The 22,481-nt window shown below is 36.4% G+C and overlaps 1 protein-coding gene across 1 annotated transcript; it reads left to right on the top strand.

Moving 5' to 3' along the window:
* Window positions 1-14,755: 14,755 nt before the first annotated feature.
* Window positions 14,756-15,778, top strand: LOC100974481 (olfactory receptor 5T3). The gene is given in 1 exon segment (XM_003806080.4): window positions 14,756-15,778. A coding segment is annotated over 1 exon segment (969 nt). The 5' UTR covers window positions 14,756-14,809.
* Window positions 15,779-22,481: the final 6,703 nt, after the last annotated feature.

Below are 22,481 nucleotides of genomic sequence, written 5' to 3' on the forward strand. Positions count from 1 at the left end.
TTGAAAAAACAAAAACACAGAAAATGATGCTTTAGAAAAAAATATGATTCAAGACTAGGTAAGAGCTCTTAAATCCTAAAGTTTAAGCTTCAATCCTAGTGGTGACCATGGGTTAGAACTTAATTTCTCTGAGGTTCAGTTTCCTCATCCTGAAAATATATGCAATTTTGTCATATTTTTATTTTATTTTTTGGTTTTGAAGGCTTTCCATTTTCATAAATTTTATTTTTATTTCAACAGTTTATGGAATACAGGTGGTTTTTGGTTACATGGGTAAATTCTTTAGCGGTGATTCCTGAGATTTTGGTGCACCAGTCATCCAAGCAGTGTACACTGTACCCAATATATAGTCTTCTGTCCATCACCCCTCTCTCACCCTCCACCTTGAGTCCTCAAAGTCCATTATATCGTTTTTATGCCTTTTCATCCTCTTAGCTTAGCTCCCACTTATAAGTGAGAACATACAATATTTGGTTTTCCATTCTTGAGTTACTTCACCTAGAATAACATCTCCAGCTCCATCCAGGTTGCTGCAAAAGACATTATTTCATTCCTTTTTAAGGCTGAGTAGTATTCCATGGTGTGTATATACCACATTTGCTTTTTCTACTCGTTGGTTGATGAGCACATAGATTGGTTCAATATCTTTGCAATTGCAGTTTGTGCTGCTATACGTGTGAATGTGTGCTGCTATACATGTGAATGTGTCTTTTTCATATGACTTATTTTCCTTTGGGTAGATACCCAGTAGTGGAACTGCTGGATCAAATGGTAGTTCTATATTTTGTTCTTTAAGAAATCTCCATACTGTTTTCCACAGTGGTTGTACTAGTTTACATTCCCACCAGCAGTGTAAAAGTGTTCCCTTTTCACCACATCCATACCAACATCTATTGTTTTTGACTTTTTAATTATGCCCATTTTTGCAGGAGTAAAGTGGTATCTCATTGTAGTTTTAATTTGTATTTCCCAGATAATTAGCAATGTTGAGCATTTATTCATGTGTTTGTTGGCTGTTTGTATATCTTCATTTTAGAATTGTCTATTTTTGTTCTTTGCCCATTTTTGATGGGATTATTTGTTTTTCTCTTAATGATTTGTTTGAATTCCCTTTAGGTGCTGAATATTAGTCCTTTGCCAGATGCATAGTTTGTGAATATTTTCTCCCAGTCTGTGGGTTGTCTGTTTACTCCACTGATCATTTCTTTTGCTGTGCAGAAGATTTTACTTTAAGTAAGTTCCATTTATTTATTTTTGTTTTTGTTACATTTGTTTTTTGAGTCTTAGCTGTGAATTATTTTCCTAAGCCAATGTCTAAAAGAGTTTTTATGGTGTTCTAGAATTTTTATAGTTTTAGGTTTTAGATTTAAGTCTTTTAACAGTCTTGAATTGATTTTTTTATAAGGTGAGAGATGAGGATACAGTTTCATTCTTCTACATTGGCTTGCCAGGTTTCCCAGCACCATTAATTGAAAAGGATATCCTTTCCCCATTTTATGTTTTTGTTTGCTTTGTTCAGGATAAGTTGGCTGTTAGTATTTGGCTTTATTCATGGGTTCTCTATTTTATTCCATTGGTCTACATGCCTATTTTTATACAAGTACCATGCTCCATGCTGTTTTGGCAACAATAGCCTTATAAGATAGTTTGAAGTCAGGTAATGTGATGCCTCCAGATTTGTTCTTTTTGTTCAGTATTGTTTTGGCTATGTGGGCTCTTTTTTGTTCCCATATGAATTTTAGGATTTTTTTTTCTAGTTCTGTGAAGAATGATGATGGTAGTTTATTGGGAATTGCATGGAATCTGTAGATTGCTTTGGGCAGTATGGTCATTTTCACAGTATTGATCGTACCCATCCATGAGCATGAGATGTGTAAGCTATTTTGTATTGCAGTCAGCCAGTAAAAAGGATAAACTATAATAATGTAAAAGTACAATATATTTCTGTTAGAATATAGCAAATGGATTTAAAATTATCCAAACTCATTATACTGACACCCTTTTCAAATTATACAGTGATTATTCACAATAGCAAAGACATAGAATCAATCTAAATGTCCACCAGTGGTAGACTAGATGAAGAAAATGTGGTACGTATACACCACAGAACACTATGCAACTATTAAAAAAAGGAGAGAGATTATGTCCTTTGCAAGAACATAAATGGAATTGGAGGCCATTATCCCTAGCAAACTAACACAGGAACAGAAAACCATATACCACATGTTCTCACTTGTAAGTGGGAGAAAAATGATGATGACACATGGACACATAGAGGGGAACAACAGTCACTGGGCTCATCAGAGCATGGGGGGTTAAGGAGGGAGAGGATCAGGGAAAAACAAATGAAAACTAGGCTTAATACCTGGGTAATGAAATAATCCGTACAACCAACCTGCAAGACACAAGTTTACCTACATAACAAACCTGCACATGTACCCCTAAATTTAAAAAGAAAGTTAAAAAAGTTATAAAGTGTTGTGTTAGAAGTAAAAAAAGTATAAATTTTAAACGTATTGAAAAGATTATTATCCAAAGTGGCAAGAGAAATATAAAAGCATAAGTAAAAAGCCATTAACATGCAGAGGAAACATAAAATATTTAAAACTATACAGCTTCATAAGTCAAGAGGTTTTATAATTCCAGAATACTTATTTCTTTCTCAGATGAAATGATAATATAGATATACCTGTATCTGTATCTTTATGTATATGTATATATAATACAGCACTCCCTCCCTTATCCATGGTTTTAATTTCTACAGTTTCAGCTAACCACAGTCAACCACAATCTGAAAATATTAAACAAAAACTTTCAGAAAATAATCATAAGTGATAGATTGTGGCAATTCTGAGTAGTGCGATGAAATCTGTGCCATCAGTCACTTGGTAGCCATCTTGGTTATCAGATTCACTGTTCCAGTATCATGGTGCTTATGTTCAAGAAACCCTTATTTTACTTAATAATGGCCGTAAAGTGCAAGAATAGTAATGATGGAATATTGTTACAATTAATTTATTTTATTACTACTTATTTTGGTTAATCTCTTACAGTGCCTAATTAGTAACTTTTACTTTATAGTAGGTAGGCATGTATAGGAAAATCAGTATATACAGGCATACTTTAGAGCTATTACAGATTCAGTTCCAGATCACGGTAATAAAGTCAATATCACCATAAAGTGAGTCACACACATTGTTTTGGTTTCCCAGTGAGTAAAAAAGTTATTTTTACACTATACTTCCGTCTATTAAATATGAAGTAGCATTACATCTTTAAAGAGACAATGTACATACCTTGATGAAAAACTATGTTACTGAATAATGCAAGTCAGCAAGATGGCTGACTAGAGACTCCTGGTACTCATCACTCCCACAAGAAAGAACCAAGGCAAATAGTAAACAACTGAGATTTCACTGGTGTGTCAAAGAGAGAGTGCTGAAATACAGCAGGGGTGTAAAGATGTACCTGTAGTGATTAAAAACCAGGAAGACAGCACTGAGGCACCAAACCTCTGCAGCCCTTTCTCTTCCACAGGGATTGGATCATCCCAGAGACAGGAGGGACTTTTGTGTTCATTTGTTTTTGAAGACATGGTCTTTCTCTTTTGCCTAGGCTGGAGTGCAGTGGTGTGATCATGGTTCACAGCAACCTCAAACTCTGGGGCTCAAGTAATCTTCCCACTTCGGTCTCCCCAGTAGCAGGGACTAGAGACATGAACCACAATTCCTGGCTTTTTTTTTTTTTTTAACATTTTATGTAGAGATAGAGTCTCCTTATGTTCCTCAGGCTGGTCTGGAACTCCTGGGCTCAAGCAATTCTCCTACCTCAGCTTCCCAAAGTGCTGGGTATATACCAAGTGCTGGGCATTATATAACATGCCCAACCAAGTTGGAAGTTTTGGAGGTAATCAGAAGATCTCCAACAGCCCCTGTTGCCACTGTAAACACCTACGGGCCTTACTACAGGGAAGTTTTAGTCTTCCCAAGCCCCAAATCCACTTTGGAGATCTATTGGGAATTTGCACAGCTGTACTGCCCCAGATTAGGAGAACGAGATGTGCACCACACCATAACTCCAACCCATGCCTTGTGAGCCAACCCCAAACCCAGTTTGGACATCTACTGAGAATTCACACAGCTGTATTGTCCCAGATTAGGAGAAGAAGATATGCACCACACCATACTCCCAACCCATGCCCTGTGAGCCAACCTGCTGCAACACAACACCATTTTGAGATCAAAGCCTGCTCTGGAATGAAGCCTTCTCTGAGGTGCAGTAGTCACTGCACCTCTCCAGCTCTGAAGTTCCATCTTCATTATGTCAAACCCACACGGAGTTTGGGTCCAGGATTGACTCTGTGACTGTAGTCCTATACAGCAAGAAAACCAACCCCCATCACTGTACTTCCAGCTAGAGAAAAATGTGCTAGTCCCAGCCAGGGCAAATCCACTCTTGACCTAGCCAAACTGTTCACATGCCATTCCCCAAGCTGGAGAGGCCCCTGAACCCCTCAAACAGTTAATATATCCCTGGGCCAGTGGAATAGCTACCAGCACCCCTGCTCAGGACCTGAGAAACAGCCATGCAGCACTCCTGCCCCCCACATACATGCCCTTGCTTGGCTAAAGGCCCTGCACCCCCAATAAGGCCCTGGAAAACTGTCTTATAGTCTGCCCCTGCGGGGTATGCCCCCAGTCCAGCCAAGCAACTGTGCTGCCCTAACACAGGCCTGTGAAACACTTCTGTGCCCAGATTTATGGCACACGATAAAGTGAACAAATATTTGTATTATGGATAGTCCAGAAGATGAACAGAAGGAAAAAGGTGAAGAAAACATAGCTAATAAGATAATAGCAGACAAATTCCCAAGTCTTGGATGTGAGATGAATATGCAGGTCCAGGAAGGTCAAATAACCCTGAATATATTCTATTCAAATAGGTCTTTTCTGAGGCACATTATAGTGTCAAATTAATTGTCAAAAATTAAAAACAAAAAAAGAATTTTGACAGCATCAGGAGAAAAGCTTCAAGTCACATGAAAGAAAACCCCCATTAGACTAACAGGGGATTACTCAAGCAGCAACCTTACAGACCAGGAAATATGGGATGGTATCTTCAAAGTACTAAAAGAAAAAAAAAAGCTATCACCCCAAGAATATTATCCACAGCAAAGCTAGTCTTCAGAAATGGTGGATAAATAAAACCTTCCACAAACAAGCAAAAACTAAAGGAATTTATCGGCATTAGACCAGCTTTAAAAACAATGCTCTGCCAGGCACGGTGGCTCACGCCTGTAATCCCAGCACTTTGGGAGGTCCAGGCGGGCAGATCACGAGGTCAAGAGATCAAGACCATCTGGCCAACATGGTGAAACCCCGTCTCTACTAAATATACAAAAATTAGCTGGGCATGGTGGTGCATGCCTGTAGTCCCAGCTACTCGGGAGGCTGAGGCAGGAGAATCGCTTGAACCTGGGAGGCAGAGGTTGCAGTGAGCCCAGATTGCGCCACTGCACTCCAGCCTGGCAACAGAGCCAGACTCCAAAAAAAGAAAAAAATGCCCAAGAAAGTCTTACATCTGGAAATGAAAAGAAGATTGCCACCATCATGACAACATGCGATATTACAAAACTTACTGGTAGAGCCAATACACAAAGAAAGAGAAAATAATCAAATCAAATCACTACACAACCACCCAACCACAAAAATAAGCAATAAGATTGAAAGTGAGGAATAAAGGATATACATAACAAATAGAAAACAATCAGTAAAATCCCTGATGACTCACAAGGTGGTGGTTGCTGAAAGTTGGGGAGGCTGTGGCAATTACTTAAAATGAGAAATCAATAAAGTTTGCCACATTGGTTGACTCTTCGTTTCACAAAATATTTATCTGTATCATGCAAAATGTGGTCTGACAGCATTTTATTCATAGTAGAGCTTCTTTCAAAATTGGAACCAATCAGCCGGGCATGGTGGCTCACGCCTGTAATCCCAGCACTTTGGGAGGCTGAAGTGAGTGCATCATGAGATCAGGAGATCGGGACCATTCTGGCTAACACGGTGAAAACCGTCTCTACTAAAAACACAAAAAATTAGACGGGCATGGTGGTGGGTGCCTGTAGTCCCAGCTACTTGGGAGGCTGAGGCAGGGGAATGGCATGAACCTGGGAGGTGGAGCTTGCAGTGAGCTGAGATTGCACCACTGCACCCCAGCCTGGGTGACAGAGCGAGACACAGTCTCAAAAAAAAAAAAAAAGTTGTAACACCAATCCTCTTAAACCCTGCCACTGCTTTATTACTTACTAATATGCTTTGGTTGTGTCCCCACCCAAATCTCATCTTGAATTGTGCCACCCATAATCCCCACACGTCATGGGAGGGACATGGTGGGAGGTAATTGAATCATGGGGGTGGGTTTTTCCCTTGCTGTTCTGGTAATAGTGAATAAGTCTCATGAAATCTGATGGTTTTATAAAGGGCAGTTCCCCTGCACACTCTCTTGCCTGCAGTCATATAAGATGTGGCTTTGCTCCTCCTTCAACTTCCACTACAATTGTGAGGCCTCCGCAACAAGTCCATTGAACCTCGTTTTTTTATTAATTACCCAGTCTCAGGTATTTCTTCATAGTGGTATAAAAATGGGCTAATACACTAACTTCATTTAATATTCTAAATTATTTGTCATTCTAATGATGTTAACAGCATCCTCACCAGCAGTAGATGTCATCTTGGAAAATTCTTTATTTGCTTGTCCATAAGAAGCAATTCCTCATCTGTTCAAGGTTGGTCACGAAATTGCAGCAATTCAGTCACCCTCAGGCTCTACTTCCAGTTTTAGTTCTCTGCCTTTTTCCAGCATATCTGCAGTTACTTCCTCCACTAGAGTTGTGAACCCCTCAAAGTCATTCACGAGGATTAGGATCAACTTCTTCCAAACTCCAATTAATATTTATAATTCGACCTCCTCCCATGAATCAAAAATATTCTTAATAGCATCTAGAATGTTGAATATTTTCCAGAAGGCTTTCAATTTATTGTACCAAGATCCATCAAAGGAATCACTATCTAAGGTAGCTATAACATTACAAAATGTATTTCTTAAAAAATAAGACTTAAGGCCAGGAGCGATGGCGGACGCCTGTAATCCTAGCACTTTGGGAGTCTGAGTCAGGTGGATCACAAGGTCAGGAGTTCAAGACCAGCCTGGCCAATGTGATGAAACCCCATCTCTACCAAAAATACAGAAATTAGCCGGGCATGGTGGTGCATGCTTGTAATCCCAGCTACTTGGGAGGCTGAGGCAGGAGAATTGCTTGAACCCAGAAGGCGGAGGTTGCAGTGGGCCAAGATTGTGCCATTGCACTCCAGCCTGAGAGACACAGCGTGACTCCATCCCAAAATAAATGAATAAGTAAGTAAGACTTGAAGGCCAGGTGCAGTGGCTAACACTTGTAATCCCAGCACTTTGGGAGGCCTAAGTCGGGGGATCACCTGAGGTTGGGAGTTTGAGACCAAACTGGTGAACAGGGTGAAACCTCATCTCTACTAAAAATAAAAAAAAAAAAAAATTAACAGGAAATGGTGTCCGGTGCCTGTAATCCCAGCTACTCAGGAGGCTGAGGAAGAAGAATCACCTGAACCCAGGAGGTGGAGGTTGCAGTAAGCCAAGAGAGCATGTCACTTCACTCCTGCCTGGGCAACAGAGCGAGACTGTCTCAAAAAATAAATAAATAAATAAAAAATAAGACTTGAAATTTGAAATCACTCCTTGGTCCATGGGCTGTAAAATGGATGTCATATTAGCAGTCATGAAAGCAACATTAATCTCCTTGTACATCTCCATCAGAACTTTAGGTGACAAGATGCATTGTCAATGAGTAGTAGTATTTTGAAAGGAATCATTTTACCTGAGTAGTAGGTCTCAACAGTGGACTTAAAATATTTAGTAAACCATGCTGTCAACAGATATTCTATCATCCAGGCTTTGTTATTCTACTTATAGAGCACAGGCAGAGTACACCGTATCTGTACACTTATTAAGGGCCCTGGGATATTTGGAATGGTAAATGATCACTGGCTTCACCTTAAAGTCACCAGCTACATTAGCCCCTAACAAAACCATCACTCTGTTCTTTCAACGAAGCTCTAAAGCCAGGCATTAACTCCTCTTGTATAGCCATGAAAGTCCCAGATGGCATCTTCTTTCATTAGAATGTTGTTTTGTCTACACTAAAAATCTGTTGTTTAATATAGCCACCTTCATCAATGATCTTAGCTAGATGTTCTGTATAATATATTGCAGCTTCTACATTAAAACTTGCTGGTTCACCTTGCACTTTTTTTTTTTTTTTTTTTTTTTTGACAGACTCTCACTCTGTTGTCAGGCTGGAGTGCAATGGTGAGATCTTGGCTCACTGCAGCTCCCACCTGCTGGGTTCAAGGGATTCATTCTCCTGCATCAGCCTCACAAGTAGCTGGGACTACAGGCGTGTGCCACCACACCCAGCTAATTTTTGTATTTTTAGTAGAGATGGGGTTTCACCATGTTGGCCAGGGTGGTCTGGATGTCTTGACCTCATGATCTGCCTGCCTCAGCCTCCCAAAGTGCTGGGATTACAGGTGTGAGCCACCACGCCTGGCCCACCTTGCACTCTTTATGGTGATAACTTCTGCCCTTAAACCTCATGAACCCTCATCAACCCTTTCTGATTGAAACCTCATCAACCCTGCTAGCTTTCAACTTTTCTTCTGCAGCTTCCCTACCCTCTCAGTTTTCACAGAGTTGAAGACAGTTAGGACCTTGTTCTGGATTAGGCTTTGGTTTAAGCTAATGTTGCAGCTGGTTTCATCTTCTATCCAGACAACTAATATTTCCTCCATATCAGTAGTTAGGCTATTTCACTTTATCATTTATATGTTCACTGGAGTAGCACTTTTAATATTCTTCAAGAACTTTTCCTTTGTATTCACCACTTGACTAATTACTTATCACAAGAAGCCTAGCTGTTGGCCCATCTTGGTTTTTGACATGCCTTCCTAACTAAGCTCAATTATTTCTAGTTTGATTTAAAATTAAACACATGTGACTCTTACTTTCACTTGAACACTTGGCCGTTATTGTAGCATTATTAATTGGCTTAATTGCAATATTGTTGTGGCTCGGGAAACAGTGAGGCCCAAAGTCAGGGAGAGAAGCTGAGGAACAGCAGGTCTGTGGAGCAGTCAGAAAACACACAACATTTATCAATTAAGCTTGCCATCCTATATGGGCACAGTTCATGGTGCCCCTAAACAACTAAAATAGTAATCGAAGGTTACTGATCACAAATTACCATACATAAATAAAGTTTTAACTATCACGAGAATTATCAAAATGTGACATGGAGACACAAAGTAGGTATACATTGTTGGAAAAATGGTGCCAATAAACCTTCAATTGCCAAAAAAGAATAAAACCCCACAATATCTGCAAAGATCAATAAAACAAATGAAATAAGCTATGCTTGTATAAGGCTTGTATCTGAAGTTTTTTTTGTTTTGTTTTGTTTTGTTTTTTTTTGAGACAGAGTCTCGCTCTTTCACTCAGGCCAGACTGCAGTGGCTCTATCTCGGCTCACTGCAAGCTCCGCCTCCAGGGTTCACGCCATTCTCCTGCCTCAGCCTCCTGAGTAGCTGGGACTACAGGCGCCAGCCAGCGCACCCGGCTAATTTATTATATTTTTAGTAGAGACGGGGTTTCACCGTGTTAGCCAAGATGGTCTCGATCTCCTGACCTCATGATCCACCCGCCTCGGCCTCCCAAAGTGCTGAGATTACAGGCGTGAGCCACCGCGCCCGGCCTGGTACTATCTATCTGAAGTTTTAGGCATCCATTGGAGGTCTTGGAATGCATCCCCCATGGATCAAGGGGTACTACTATATCATATGTTTATATATATGTGTATTTATGTATATACACAGCCCTACACATATGAGGTATGTATATACATAAATGTGTGCATATACATATATACACACATATATATGTATGTGTGTAGAGATATATATATACACATACATAGTTACACACACATAAATATATACAAAACACACACATGCCTAGAATCTACATAGAGAAATTTAGTAGACAAAGGAGGTATAACAAAGTTATTATATTTCTTTAATTCTCCAGATGTTCTTGAAGAGCAACTGGATTAGAAACTGTAGATCTAGTGAATGGTTTATTTTTTAGGTAAGCATATTGAGTCTGGAATAGGGAAATAATTTTCATAATTATTCATGCATTTATATATTTAAAATTTATTTTTGGCCTATTTTGGGGAGAAACAGAAAACTTCTATCAGGGACTATAAACACCATGAAGACAAGCAAAGACACAGAAAGGGATGAAATATGACATTGTTGCAAGCTTTGGATATATTTTAGAGAGGGTCTAGACTGTAACTTTATGATGTGGGGATATCAGAAACAATATCTGATGAAGTGATGTAAAATGACACTGAGAATTATTTTCAGCGACCCACTTTTAAAGATGAGCAGACAACGAAGATTGCCTTTATTATGTCAGAAATCAATTGACCATATATATGTGAATCTGGTTATCAACACTTTATTCCATTTTATTAATTGAAGTGTATTTTTTTACCCAATATTTCACTATCTTGGTTATTTTAGCTTTGTGGTAAGTCCTAAACTCAGTCCCATTCACAGATTGTGTAAACATTCCAAATTTATTTTTCGTTTTCAAAACTGTTTCGACTCCGTTTTTTTTAATTTTGCATATAAATTGTGGAATCAATTTCTCAATTTGTACAAAAAATTCTTACTTAATTTTAACTAGAATTGCATCGAATCTATAAATCAGTTTGGGATTTTAATTAATAGATAGTTCACAGTTAGGCTGCCTTCCAGTATAAACTTTCTTTTCTTTATATTTTACATTCAGATTTCAGAAACCAATATTTCCTATCTACCAATATACAATCTCTGGGTATGGAACCTAGCTAGACATTTATGTATTTTCCATAATTTCCCCAAGACTTACTTATGTACATAGCTGGGTAGTAGCTTATACATTAGTATGTAGAATCCCCAAGACAAGACTAAATTCAACGCAAAAAGTTTGACCTTTATCTCTGTCAGAGGTCTTATATTCTAAGGTCCTATTATATAGAACATTATTATCTGTACACTATTCCATCTCTCCTGTCAATATTTCCTATTCATGTATTCATCTTTATCTCTTCTCAAGGGATAGAACACTCAAGGTGTCTAAATCTGCTTCTCATACAACTTAGAATTATAGCACTTTAAAGTCAAAAAAGTAAACTTTATTAAAGATTGTAAATCCTGTCATGAGTTGCGCTTCCATATTATTTTATTACATGTCTCCAGGATTTCCAGAGAATGTGCATGGTATATTCCCAGAAAAAGGAAACTGGAAATCAGAGAATTTCTCATCTTACTGGCATCAGAGCTGGGACTATGTCTTGTATCATTAGGATTCTTTTCCACTGAGGGATCACTTTTTTTTTTTTTTTTTTTTAGCCAGAAGCCAAAGTTCTTTCAGGTAATCATTTTCATCATGTAGTTCATTACTCCAGAAACATTCACTTGTTTACTATTTTAAAAGTATTCTTGATACATTTCTGTCCCAGAAAAGAATTAGTGTGTGTTTTCAATGGGCCATCCCTGAGGACTTGAAGAGCTTGAGAAGCCGGTATAAGAATCCACATGTATAATATTTATCATGTATCTAATTGAGCGAGCAGCTTATTTCCACAGGTAGGAGGAAAACCTCTTTATTACATATAACACATTATAGAAGCTATATTATATTTGAAAATATATGCTTTAATATTTAAATATAAAAGGATTCTATTAATCTCAAAAATTGTACCACAAATTAAATCATATGCCTTCTAGGATATATACCACAGAAAATATAAAGGACTTCCTACATATTTTCGTGAATAGAGCCATAAATTAGAAATTTGTTTTATTTTCTTTCTGATGAATAGTCAAAATAGGGGCAGCAGGATTAAGGGACAATGTTTCATATTTAGAAAAATTATTAGATACAGAGAAAATTAACTTTCAACTAGCTTTTGGGTTTATTTCATTTTGGGTTCAATTTATTTTATTTTCTGATACAGGAATACCAGAAAAGTTAAGTTTATTGTAAAAGTTAGGTAATTGACTAAGAAGCAAGTTTAGTTATTATTTTAAATTTTCATATTCTATTTAAGCTTAATATCTTTAAATAATTTAATAACACAAAAATTCTATTTTACATAGTTTCTAGGACATAACATTTCTAAAACTATGGCAGGTTACATCAGGGTTGCACTGTGGTTCTATTAAAATATTGATTTTGTAAATTCCTGTTTATATTATTATATAAATAAAAATTTTAAGTCATATGTTATATGTATGCATTATTCACATGTAATTAAAAAATTATTTATTAAAATTGATCTTAATGCATCTCATAAAAAAGAACTGTGCAATCACCTCATGTTTATGCAGTTGAACGAGGTATATGTGAAAGTTTCATCCAATCTTACTTATCCTTTGGTTTGGAAGGAGAAGTAATTTTTCCAAGCTTATGCTGCTAAACATGACATTTAAACATAGAGTTTTAGAGTCCAAATATAATTCCCAGTATTCTACAGTTGCCTTATTTCAGATATCTTAGGAAAATAAAGTCTGGAATTGTAATGTAGCTGACCTTTCTCCTCTATGTGGTGGTAAACATGTATTTTGTAATGGACTCCTTTGGTAGATTATTAGCACATTTTTCAAAATTCACTGGCATTTTTTTTTGAACCGTGCTTCTTCTTACCTGGCTAATTCCTGTTTGTTCCTGACTCTTGTCGGTAAACGTTTGTATATATCCCATTGATTCTTCTAACACAGAAAGAAAGAGAGAGAGAGGAGAAAATATAGGAGAAAGAGAGGATAGGAATTTGTATAAGAGAATTGTATTTTTTTATGACTCAAAAATACATTAATTCATATTTAAAATATTTATTGATAACTTTATAAGCTATTTTATTCACATAACACAAACAAAATTACTTAATATATTTGTGTATGTGTGTGTTGTCATGAGTAATATGTAAGTAGTCTGGATTTACACAGAAAGTGGAATTTAACTGAATTATATCTTTTGCTGTAGAATTTTCTAAGAATCAAATGAGAATTTTTGTTTTGTTCTGTAGTCCCTCATTTATGAGGTTATTTATTTTGTATATTAAAAAAAATCTTCCCCATGGATCTGTTAGGACATTTCTATAATAATATATATAAACACTTGGCCTTTTTTTTTCTTTCTAAAAGTGGTTTTAGTCTTATTTGTTCATTCTCTTCTTAATGTGTGGTCATCTTAACATGACAAAATTTTGGTATGTCTCACATCATGAATATAAATCATTTGTAAGTCACTGAATTCAGAATGGACCTGCATATGACAGAGTTGTCACCCCTTTTAAAACTTTCATAATCTATGACATGATAAAAGAAAAACAAAGTCACCTTGCTTAACTCTCCCCTCTAATTATACCTCTAAATTTAGTGTATGTAGTACTAAACCGTTTCAATAACAGGTTTTCAGTCTAGATACAGAAGTCCCTGTAACCTTGTTACCTTTTTTCTTTTAATTATTTATTTATTTTTGGTCGTGTAATTGTCTTTCTTCATACTTGTCAATGTGAAACAGAATGATACCATCAGCAAAGAAGTCCAGAGGACAAACACTACTTTCTTGCAAATATAGTAATGTTATTTTTTAGCCAGATATTCTATAATTTTTATTAGTTATTATTGGTGATTTTTATTTCATAGTAATTTTAGAAACTCTAAAAGCAACTATAATATATTAAAAGAATGGCCATGATTTATTTTTAACAGAAATATAAAATAAAATAAAATAAAATAAAATAAAATAAAATACATCCAAGGACTTTGCAAAAATAACAAACATATGAATTATTAGTAAGATATATCTCACATTGTTATTAAGTTGAAATTTAAAAACAGTTATGATAAATAAGGTACAGAGGCCAAAATTTGCTAACTAGGTGATATATATTTCAGGAAGAAAAAATCCTGAAAATAAAACACATTGTAATGTTTGTAAAGGTACGTCTATCTCCAGAATACGGTCTGCTCTTCTATGTAATGGAACAAGATAATTGCCAGAACAGAGGACACGAAATGGTTTTATTTAAAAAGGCTGCTGCATGCGACAAGTTGAAATGTATGTCTGACTTATCCCCATTTTCTAGTCATTTGGAAGCCTTTTAAATTAAATAGTTTTGATATTTTTAAAAATTTAAATTCAACTGTGCTGTGAGTGTGGTTTCTCTTATTTTAAAATTGTGAACATTTACAAAAGACATTTCATGTACTTCATCACAAATCTAAAACTGTACTCAAGTGTGTGCTTTCCACTATAACATATTTAGTTTTAAACATTTCTACATTCAGTAATCTTTGTGAGCTTTAGGACATAATATGAGAGCAAGCAGTAAAAAATTCAACTGAAAATTAACTGGAAAATAAAATCACTTTAATTAGCAGGGTTTTTTAAAAACATGATAAATTTAGCCAAGAAATTAATTACATATTTTTTCCTTTTACTTATACAGTGAAATTCATCTATTTGGCTCCAATTACTTCATCATTGTCTATTCCATTACTATCAGGGAAATTATTATGCCCCAAGAAAAAAACAAGGATACAATTGAATGGACTCCATTTTCACAGGCTATAACCTTTATAACCTGTAAGTAAAAACTGAAATGGACAAGTTGTCATCAGGTTTGGATATATGCAGGAATCCACTGAAGAACAAGACTGAAGTCACCATGTTTATATTGACAGGCTTCACAGATGATTTTGAGCTGCAAGTCTTCCTATTTTTACTATTTCTTGCAATCTATCTCTTTACCTTGATAGGCAATTTAGGGCTGGTTGTGTTGGTCATTGAGGATTCCTGGCTCCACAACCCCATGTAGTATTTTCTTAGTGTTTTATCATTCTTGGATGCTTGCTATTCTACAGTTGTCACTCCAAAAATGTTGGTCAATTTCCTGGCAAAAAATAAATCCATTTCATTTATCGGATGTGCAACACAGATGTTTCTTTTTGTTACTTTTGGAACTACAGAATGTTTTCTCTTGGCTGCAATGGCTTATGATCGCTATGTAGCCATCTACAACCCTCTCCTGTATTCAGTGAGCATGTCACCCAGAGTCTATGTGCCACTCATCACTGCTTCCTACGTTGCTGGCATTTTACATGCTACTATACATACAGTGGCTACATTTAGCCTGTCCTTCTGTGGATCCAATGAAATTAGGCATGCCTTTTGTGATATGCCTCCTCTCCTTGCTATTTCTTGTTCTGACACTCACATAAACCAGCTTCTACTCTTCTACTTTGTGGGTTCTATTGAGATAGTCACTATCCTGATTGTCCTCATCTCCTGTGGTTTCATTCTGTTGGCCATTCTGAAGATGCATTCTGCTAAGGGAAGGCAAAAGGTGTTCTCTACATGTGGCTCTCACCTAACTGGAGTGACAATTTATCATGGAACAATTCTCGTCAGTTATATGAGACCAAGTTCCAGCTATGCTTCAGACCATGACATCATAGTGTCAATATTTTACACAATTGTGATTCCCATGTTGAATCCCATCATCTATAGTTTGAGGAACAAAGAAGTAAAAAAGGCAGTGAAGAAAATGTTGAAATTGGTTTACAAATGAAGAATATTTTTAAAATTGAGTAAATGTGAAAAAATTGTTGAGTGTCAAGAGTTCACATCTCTATATTTTAGTTAAAGTATTTGCATATCAAAGAATAGTTTCAAAAACGCATTAAGCAGCCTGCCAATGCAGCATTTTTCAAATTTAAACAAATTGCATCACATATATGCCAATTAATTTGTTCAGAGACCTATATTAAATATTATTTGATATAAATATATTGTTGTTGTTACCAACCACACACTACTAACAACAGCTTTCACAGTAAGTAAAAATCAGTTACACACTTATAACTAGTAAGTGAATCCTACAAAATCCTGGGAATTGATAAATGCTTACATGGCTGATAAAAAGTTTTTGCATTCATTGTGGAGTTACTTCCTCAATCTATAAGCCCTAAGAAGAAATATCCAAATTTTACTTTACTTTCCCTAAATGTGCCTTCATAAACTGAGATCTAGTCAAGCTTCCAAACATGCTTTTTGCTGTGTTTATATCTACATCATGAATTCTTTCCACAATTAAATGCTTTCCTTGCCCCTTTTCAACCACAGAAGCTGATTGTAGTCATTGTGAAACTATATTGGTTGTAAATGCTAATATTTATTGAGAGTGTTCTGAAGGCTCAGGAAACACTATACCCCCGGAATGAAACTATGACATATGTATAAAAGACTGCTCTAAGGTCTGACAAACTAGCATATCCTTGCTCACTTTGTAGTCCTGCCATTATCTTCTATCTAATCTACTTTACCTATAAGAAATGACTGCAATGTCATCCTTCCAAAAAATTTACACCTAGTGAGCAAGCCCACAGAATGGAAATTATTTTGCTTTACCTTTACTCACATCTGGCTTTACTTTACGTATTCTGCTTTAGTAAGTTTTGTTAAAACATTTATTTGAAGATTCATTAAAAGTGGAAATTAATTGTTTTTTCAAAAAACACACACTTGTCCCTCCAAGGATATTTTTATGTGAATTAACCAGAATGATCCAATCATAACATAGTAGCCACACTTAAAATTTCAGATATCAGTTTCTAATCTTTACTAATCAATTATGCAAAGAGAACCCAACCCTCTCTTTTCGAACAAGCAAATGCTTGCAATCAAAATCTGTACTAAATTTCCTCTTAAAAAAATAAATCTATTTTTAGATACAAAACCCTGATTACACTGTAGACAAAATTTTCTTAAAAGAATAAGCTATTTGAATTACAGAATCTTAAAATGTAGTTTTCTGTGTATGATCTTTTGGGGAGAATGTTCTGGAAGAAAATTTAATATGCTTCAAAAATGTGTCTAAATAAATAGCTGTCTCACAAAATTTAAAATTTCTGCAGAATTCCAGAATCATTTATTTTTTTGAGGGTTTTTCAAATTATGGTGTCAAAATTGTTAGGTAACGTTTTAGTCAAAGTTGCTATCTCTTTTTTTGTTTTGTTTCTCTTTCAAATTAGCAAAAATAGTCATTCTTTGAGAAAGGAATAGGCAAGCATTAGGTAAAATGATGCACTGACATATGCCTAAAAATATCTGGTTAACAATGCATTCAACAAACCCATTCAGAACTTGTCAAGTTAACCATCACGAAAAGTTCACTATCTCTCTTTTTATCCTAATCGATTAGAAAACAAATGGTGTGAATAAGCAGTCTCGAATGACCTGCTATTTGTTCAGGTCAAGGTGAAAAAAAATGGTATATTTAACTCTCAAGTCAATAGAACATTTTGTTACATATCTCAGCTCAATTACCTTTCGCCCCAAAAGAATGATTTGACTCACTATGACCCCATGGAGCCTCTCTCACTTATCACAGTTGCCATTTAGCATGTGGTGTTGTGATTTTATAATATATTATCCAGATCTACCATGATGCTGACATTGTAACTTGCATAAAAACAGGCATTGGGCATATTTGTCCTCAAAATTGTATCCGTGAGTCCTAAAAGAGTACCTAGAACTTATGGTTTGCTGACAAAATATTTATTAAATAAATAGTGAGTACATGAATGAATTATATTTAATACTAATAATTAACTTATGCTTATCAGGTACTGGACAACCATGTAAAAGTTTTTACTATATTAACTTATGTAATTCTCATAACTTCAGGAAGTGATTGTAGTAATATCTTTTAACAAAGTTGAGGAAACAGCAGCACATAAATTTTAAGGAATTGGCTCAATGCCACATAGCTCTAAAGGGTGATGTCAGGATTCACATCTAAGCTGTCTGGTTACAGAGTTCCTGTTTTTAAGCTTGTTATACATGGAGTGAAAGAACAGATTTATCTTTTCACTTTACCAACTTTATTAGTCATCCTCCAGAGAGCATTATTGAGAATACTGAAGCTCCTCATTAAGTCTGTGACAGAAATAAGAAGAAAAAGGAATGCATTTTAAAAGTACTGAAAATGTGGTTTCCACTGATTTCGCCATTCATTCCATTCATTGAGATGTAGAAGTTTCCAGAAATCAGTATGTCAAAGAGGTATCCGTATTCTTATGTTTATGGCAGCATTATTTGCAGTAGCCAAGATATGGAATGAACCTAAATGCCCATCTACAAATGAATGCATAAAGAAAATGTCACACAAACACACACACACACACACACACACACACACACACACACAATGGAATACTATTGAGAAATAAAATAGAATGAAATCCTGCCATTAATGACAACATGGATGAATAAGTGAGTGAAATAAGCCAAGCACAGAAATACAAATACTGCACAATCTCACTTATATGTAGAATAATAATAATAATAATAAACAACTTGATTTTATAGAAGTAAAAAGTAAGTGAAAAGTGGTTATCAGAAGCTAAACAGGGTAGTGGAGACAAATTAAATGAGGTTGGTTGATTGATATAAAATAACAATTAAACAGGAAAAGTAAGTTCTGATGTTTTATTACACAGTAGGGTGACTGTGGCAGTAACAGTGTAGTATGTATTTTAAGATAGCTGGCAAAGAATATTTTAAATGTTATTCCACAAATAAATGATAAATGTTTAAAGTGATGGATATCCTAATTACCTTGATTTGACTATTTTACAATGCATACATGCATTGGAACATCACAGTGTATGCCATAAATAAATATGTACCATTCTTTTTTGTCAATTATAAATTTTAAAATTAATTAAAAATAAAAGTTATTGGAAGTGAAATTTCATCTGGATTTGACAATTCATTTTATTTATTGAGACCTTTTGAATTTGCAAGTTTTGAGCCTATATGATAAAACAAGACAAATATAAAAAGTAAAAGTGAGAGAGAAAAAAAAGACAGAGAGAGACACAGACAGACAGAAAAAGGAGAAGGAAGGAAATAGGAAGGGGACACACTGGAAAGATGAATATTGTAGAAGTTGAGTGGTTAAGATCAGTTATATGTATACTGATTCTGAGGTTCCATTACGTTTTTAATGCATAGAACTAAAACTCCAGAAGAATATTACAGTGGTGAGTGGAGAGTTATCCAGAAAAGAAACATTTGAAACCCCAGTATTGGGTGGGATTTTAAATGATATACAGAACTTCCACTTCCACACAGAATTTGGAAAGCAGCAAAGTAAATTCTTCTCATTCTAACAACTTAAAAAGCCAAGTAATCTTCAAAATTGTAGCTTTTCATGAGTCTGTCAGAGAACCAAGGTTCAAAACATCCAAGAAATCTGAATTCCAAAGAAGACCAAGTTACTTCAAATGTAGATGAGATGCCTGAGCATCTCTTTCTTTCACTGTGGGCACAGAGTATGAGATATATTTGTTCACCATACAGATAGGAAGAAATTACTGGCTATATACCCAAAGGATTATAAACCATTCTAGCATAAAGACACATGCACACTTATGTTTATTGCAGCACTATTCACAATAGCAAAGACTTGGAACCAACCCAAATACCCATCAATGATAGACTGGATAAAGAAAATGTAGTACATATACACCATGGAATACTATGCAGCCATAAAAAAGGATGAGTTCATGTCCTTTGCAGGAACATGGATGAAGCCGGAAACCGTCATTCTCAGCAAACTAACACAGGAACAGAAAACCAAACACTGCATGTTCTCACTCATAAGTGGGAGTTGAACAATGAGAACACATGGATACAGGGAGGGGAATATCACACACCAGGGCCTGTCGGGGGGTGGGGTGCCAGGGGAGGGATAGCATTAGGAGAAATACCTAACGTAGATGATGGGTTGATGGGTGCAGCAAACCAACATGGCACGTGTATAACTATGTAATAAACCTGCGTGTTCTGTGCATGTATCCCAGAACTTAAAGTATAGTTTAAAAAAGATGAAATTAGCTTAAAATTAAGTAATTTTAAAGGCCAAGTGAGAGTTATTGGGAAAAGCAGGAAGTCCTAGAATAAAGGAGTTTGCATTCACTCCCAAGGTTTTCTCTGCAGGCCCCCAACAAGCATTTATGAAAAAAAAATAAAATAAAATAAAATTAACTTCTTCAAATATCGTTTTTCCTGGTTGTCTTTGACTAAAGAGCATGAAAATTACTAGAATAAATGCTTTAGTGGAGAGGGTAAACACCATGCATGAATATGTGAGAAATATCAGAGATGGAAAATATATGGACGTATTCAATAAAATTCTATAAATAAAAACTCATGCTCACAGTCACAATATCTGAGACAAAGAATTTCTTTCACAAGCTTATCAGTAGATTCAGTAACTTGAGAAAAGTATTAGTGAACTTAAAGATAAAGCAACATAAATTAACCAGAGAGAAAAGTTAAAGAAAAAATATGGAACTAAAAGTTATCAAAGAACTGTAGGGCAACATCAAACAGTCCAATATACATACAGTTAGTGTTTCAGAATAAGAATCAAGGGAGAATGGGTCAGAATAAACATTTGAAGACAAAATGGTCAAGAATTTTCTAAAAATAAGAAAACATAAAATCACAGGTACAAAATACTCAGAAGACCCAAAGAAGGATGTGTTAATCAGGGTTCTCCAGAGAAACAGAACCAACAGGATGTATGGGGGAGGAGGAGGGTGAAGGATTCATTACAAGGAATTGGCTCATGTGATTTTGGGAGGCTGGCAATTTCAAATTCTATGGGGTGGGTCATTAGGCTGGAGATCCAGGATTATTGATAATCTAGTCGGAACCCATGGGCAAAGTGCTGTAGAACCAGGAAGAGCTGGTGACGTAGACAAGATCTGAAGGCAGTCTGCTGGAGAATTAGCTCTTGCTCTGGAGAGGCTAGTTTTTTGCTCCATGCAAACCTTCATCTAATTGAGTAAGGCCAACCCACATTATGGAGGTCAATAGGCATTCCTCAAATGCCACCAATTTCAATGTTAATCTCTCCCAAAACATCCTTAGAGTAACAAACACATTAATGTCTGACCAAATGTAAGCACATCATAGCCCATTTAAGTTGACACATTAAAATTAATCAATATAAGTGCACCCCTTGTCAACCTGGCAGTCATATATATCCCCTTAAAACATACTTGATCTCCAAATGAAAACAAAAATAAGGTCAAACTTCTACCTAACATGATATTTCCACTCTTAATAAAATCAAAACTGTTCTCACACTTTCCCCTAGAAGAGGATGAAAAGTCCTTAGATGATGTTTACTTTTTTTCCTTGATATTCCATACCTCAAGCACTATGCTGTAAAGTGGACTATACTTAAACAATGTGATGGAAAGCCAATGCACTCTATGCAGTAGTCCATTTTTTGCCTCTAAAACAGAATACCTGAGACTGGGTGATTTATAAAGGATAAAAATTTGTTTTCCCACATTTCTGGAGACTGAGAAGTCCAAGATTAAGGTGGCAGCATTTACTGTCTGATGAGACCCTTCTTGCTGCATCCTCACACGGCAGAAGGTGGACAGGAAAGGGAGCAAGCTAGCCAACTGCTGAACGAAGCCTTTCATATAAGCCTTAATTTCATTAACAAAGAAGGAGCTGTAGGGACAGCCTAATCACCTCTTAAAGGTCTCACTTCTTAATGCTTCCAGAGGAGACACATTTAAATATAATATTTTGCCCCAGGACTCCAAAATTTATGTCCTTCTCACATAGAAAATACATTTGTTCCATCTGAATAGCACCCCAAAATCCTAACTCATTCCAAAAGCAATTCAAAATTTAAAAATCTAGAGTTTTATTTAAATCTGCTCATGTATGGGAAGAGTCAATATTGTAAAACTGACCATATTGTCACAGGATACTTGGGGTGTTGGTTTGCCAGCTTGAAACCTCTGTGGCCTTATGCCTGAGTATTGCTCACACCCGCTGGACTCATTTTATTAACTCTGCCTGGCAGTCTGCCCTTGGCCTGAGCTACTGGCCCAGGACCCACACCTGCCAAGGGCAAGCCAGGTGCAGAGTGGCAAGGGGTATAGGAGCAAGTGGCTGGAGGTCCAGCCACTCCACACAGCCAGGCACACTGGCTGCTGCAGCTGGGCAGGCAGCTCCAGGTGCAAGCACAGGTCCCGGCTCTGTGCGAGGCTGTGGCTGGATCAGATGTATCATAAGCAGCTTCCAGTGTGGGTACCTGCATCTGAACAGGGGGAGTGTGGTGGTGTCTGAAAGCTTGGAAATGTTAGAAACCATAGAGCCCCAAAGAGGATGTTATAGCCCTGGCTTGGGGAGCCACTAGGTCTGGGCTCCCCAAAGGGCTGCAGCTCCTCCTC

Source organism: Pan paniscus, chromosome 9 (assembly GCF_029289425.2).
Source record: "Pan paniscus chromosome 9, NHGRI_mPanPan1-v2.0_pri, whole genome shotgun sequence".
Classification (NCBI taxonomy): Eukaryota; Metazoa; Chordata; class Mammalia; order Primates; family Hominidae; genus Pan; species Pan paniscus.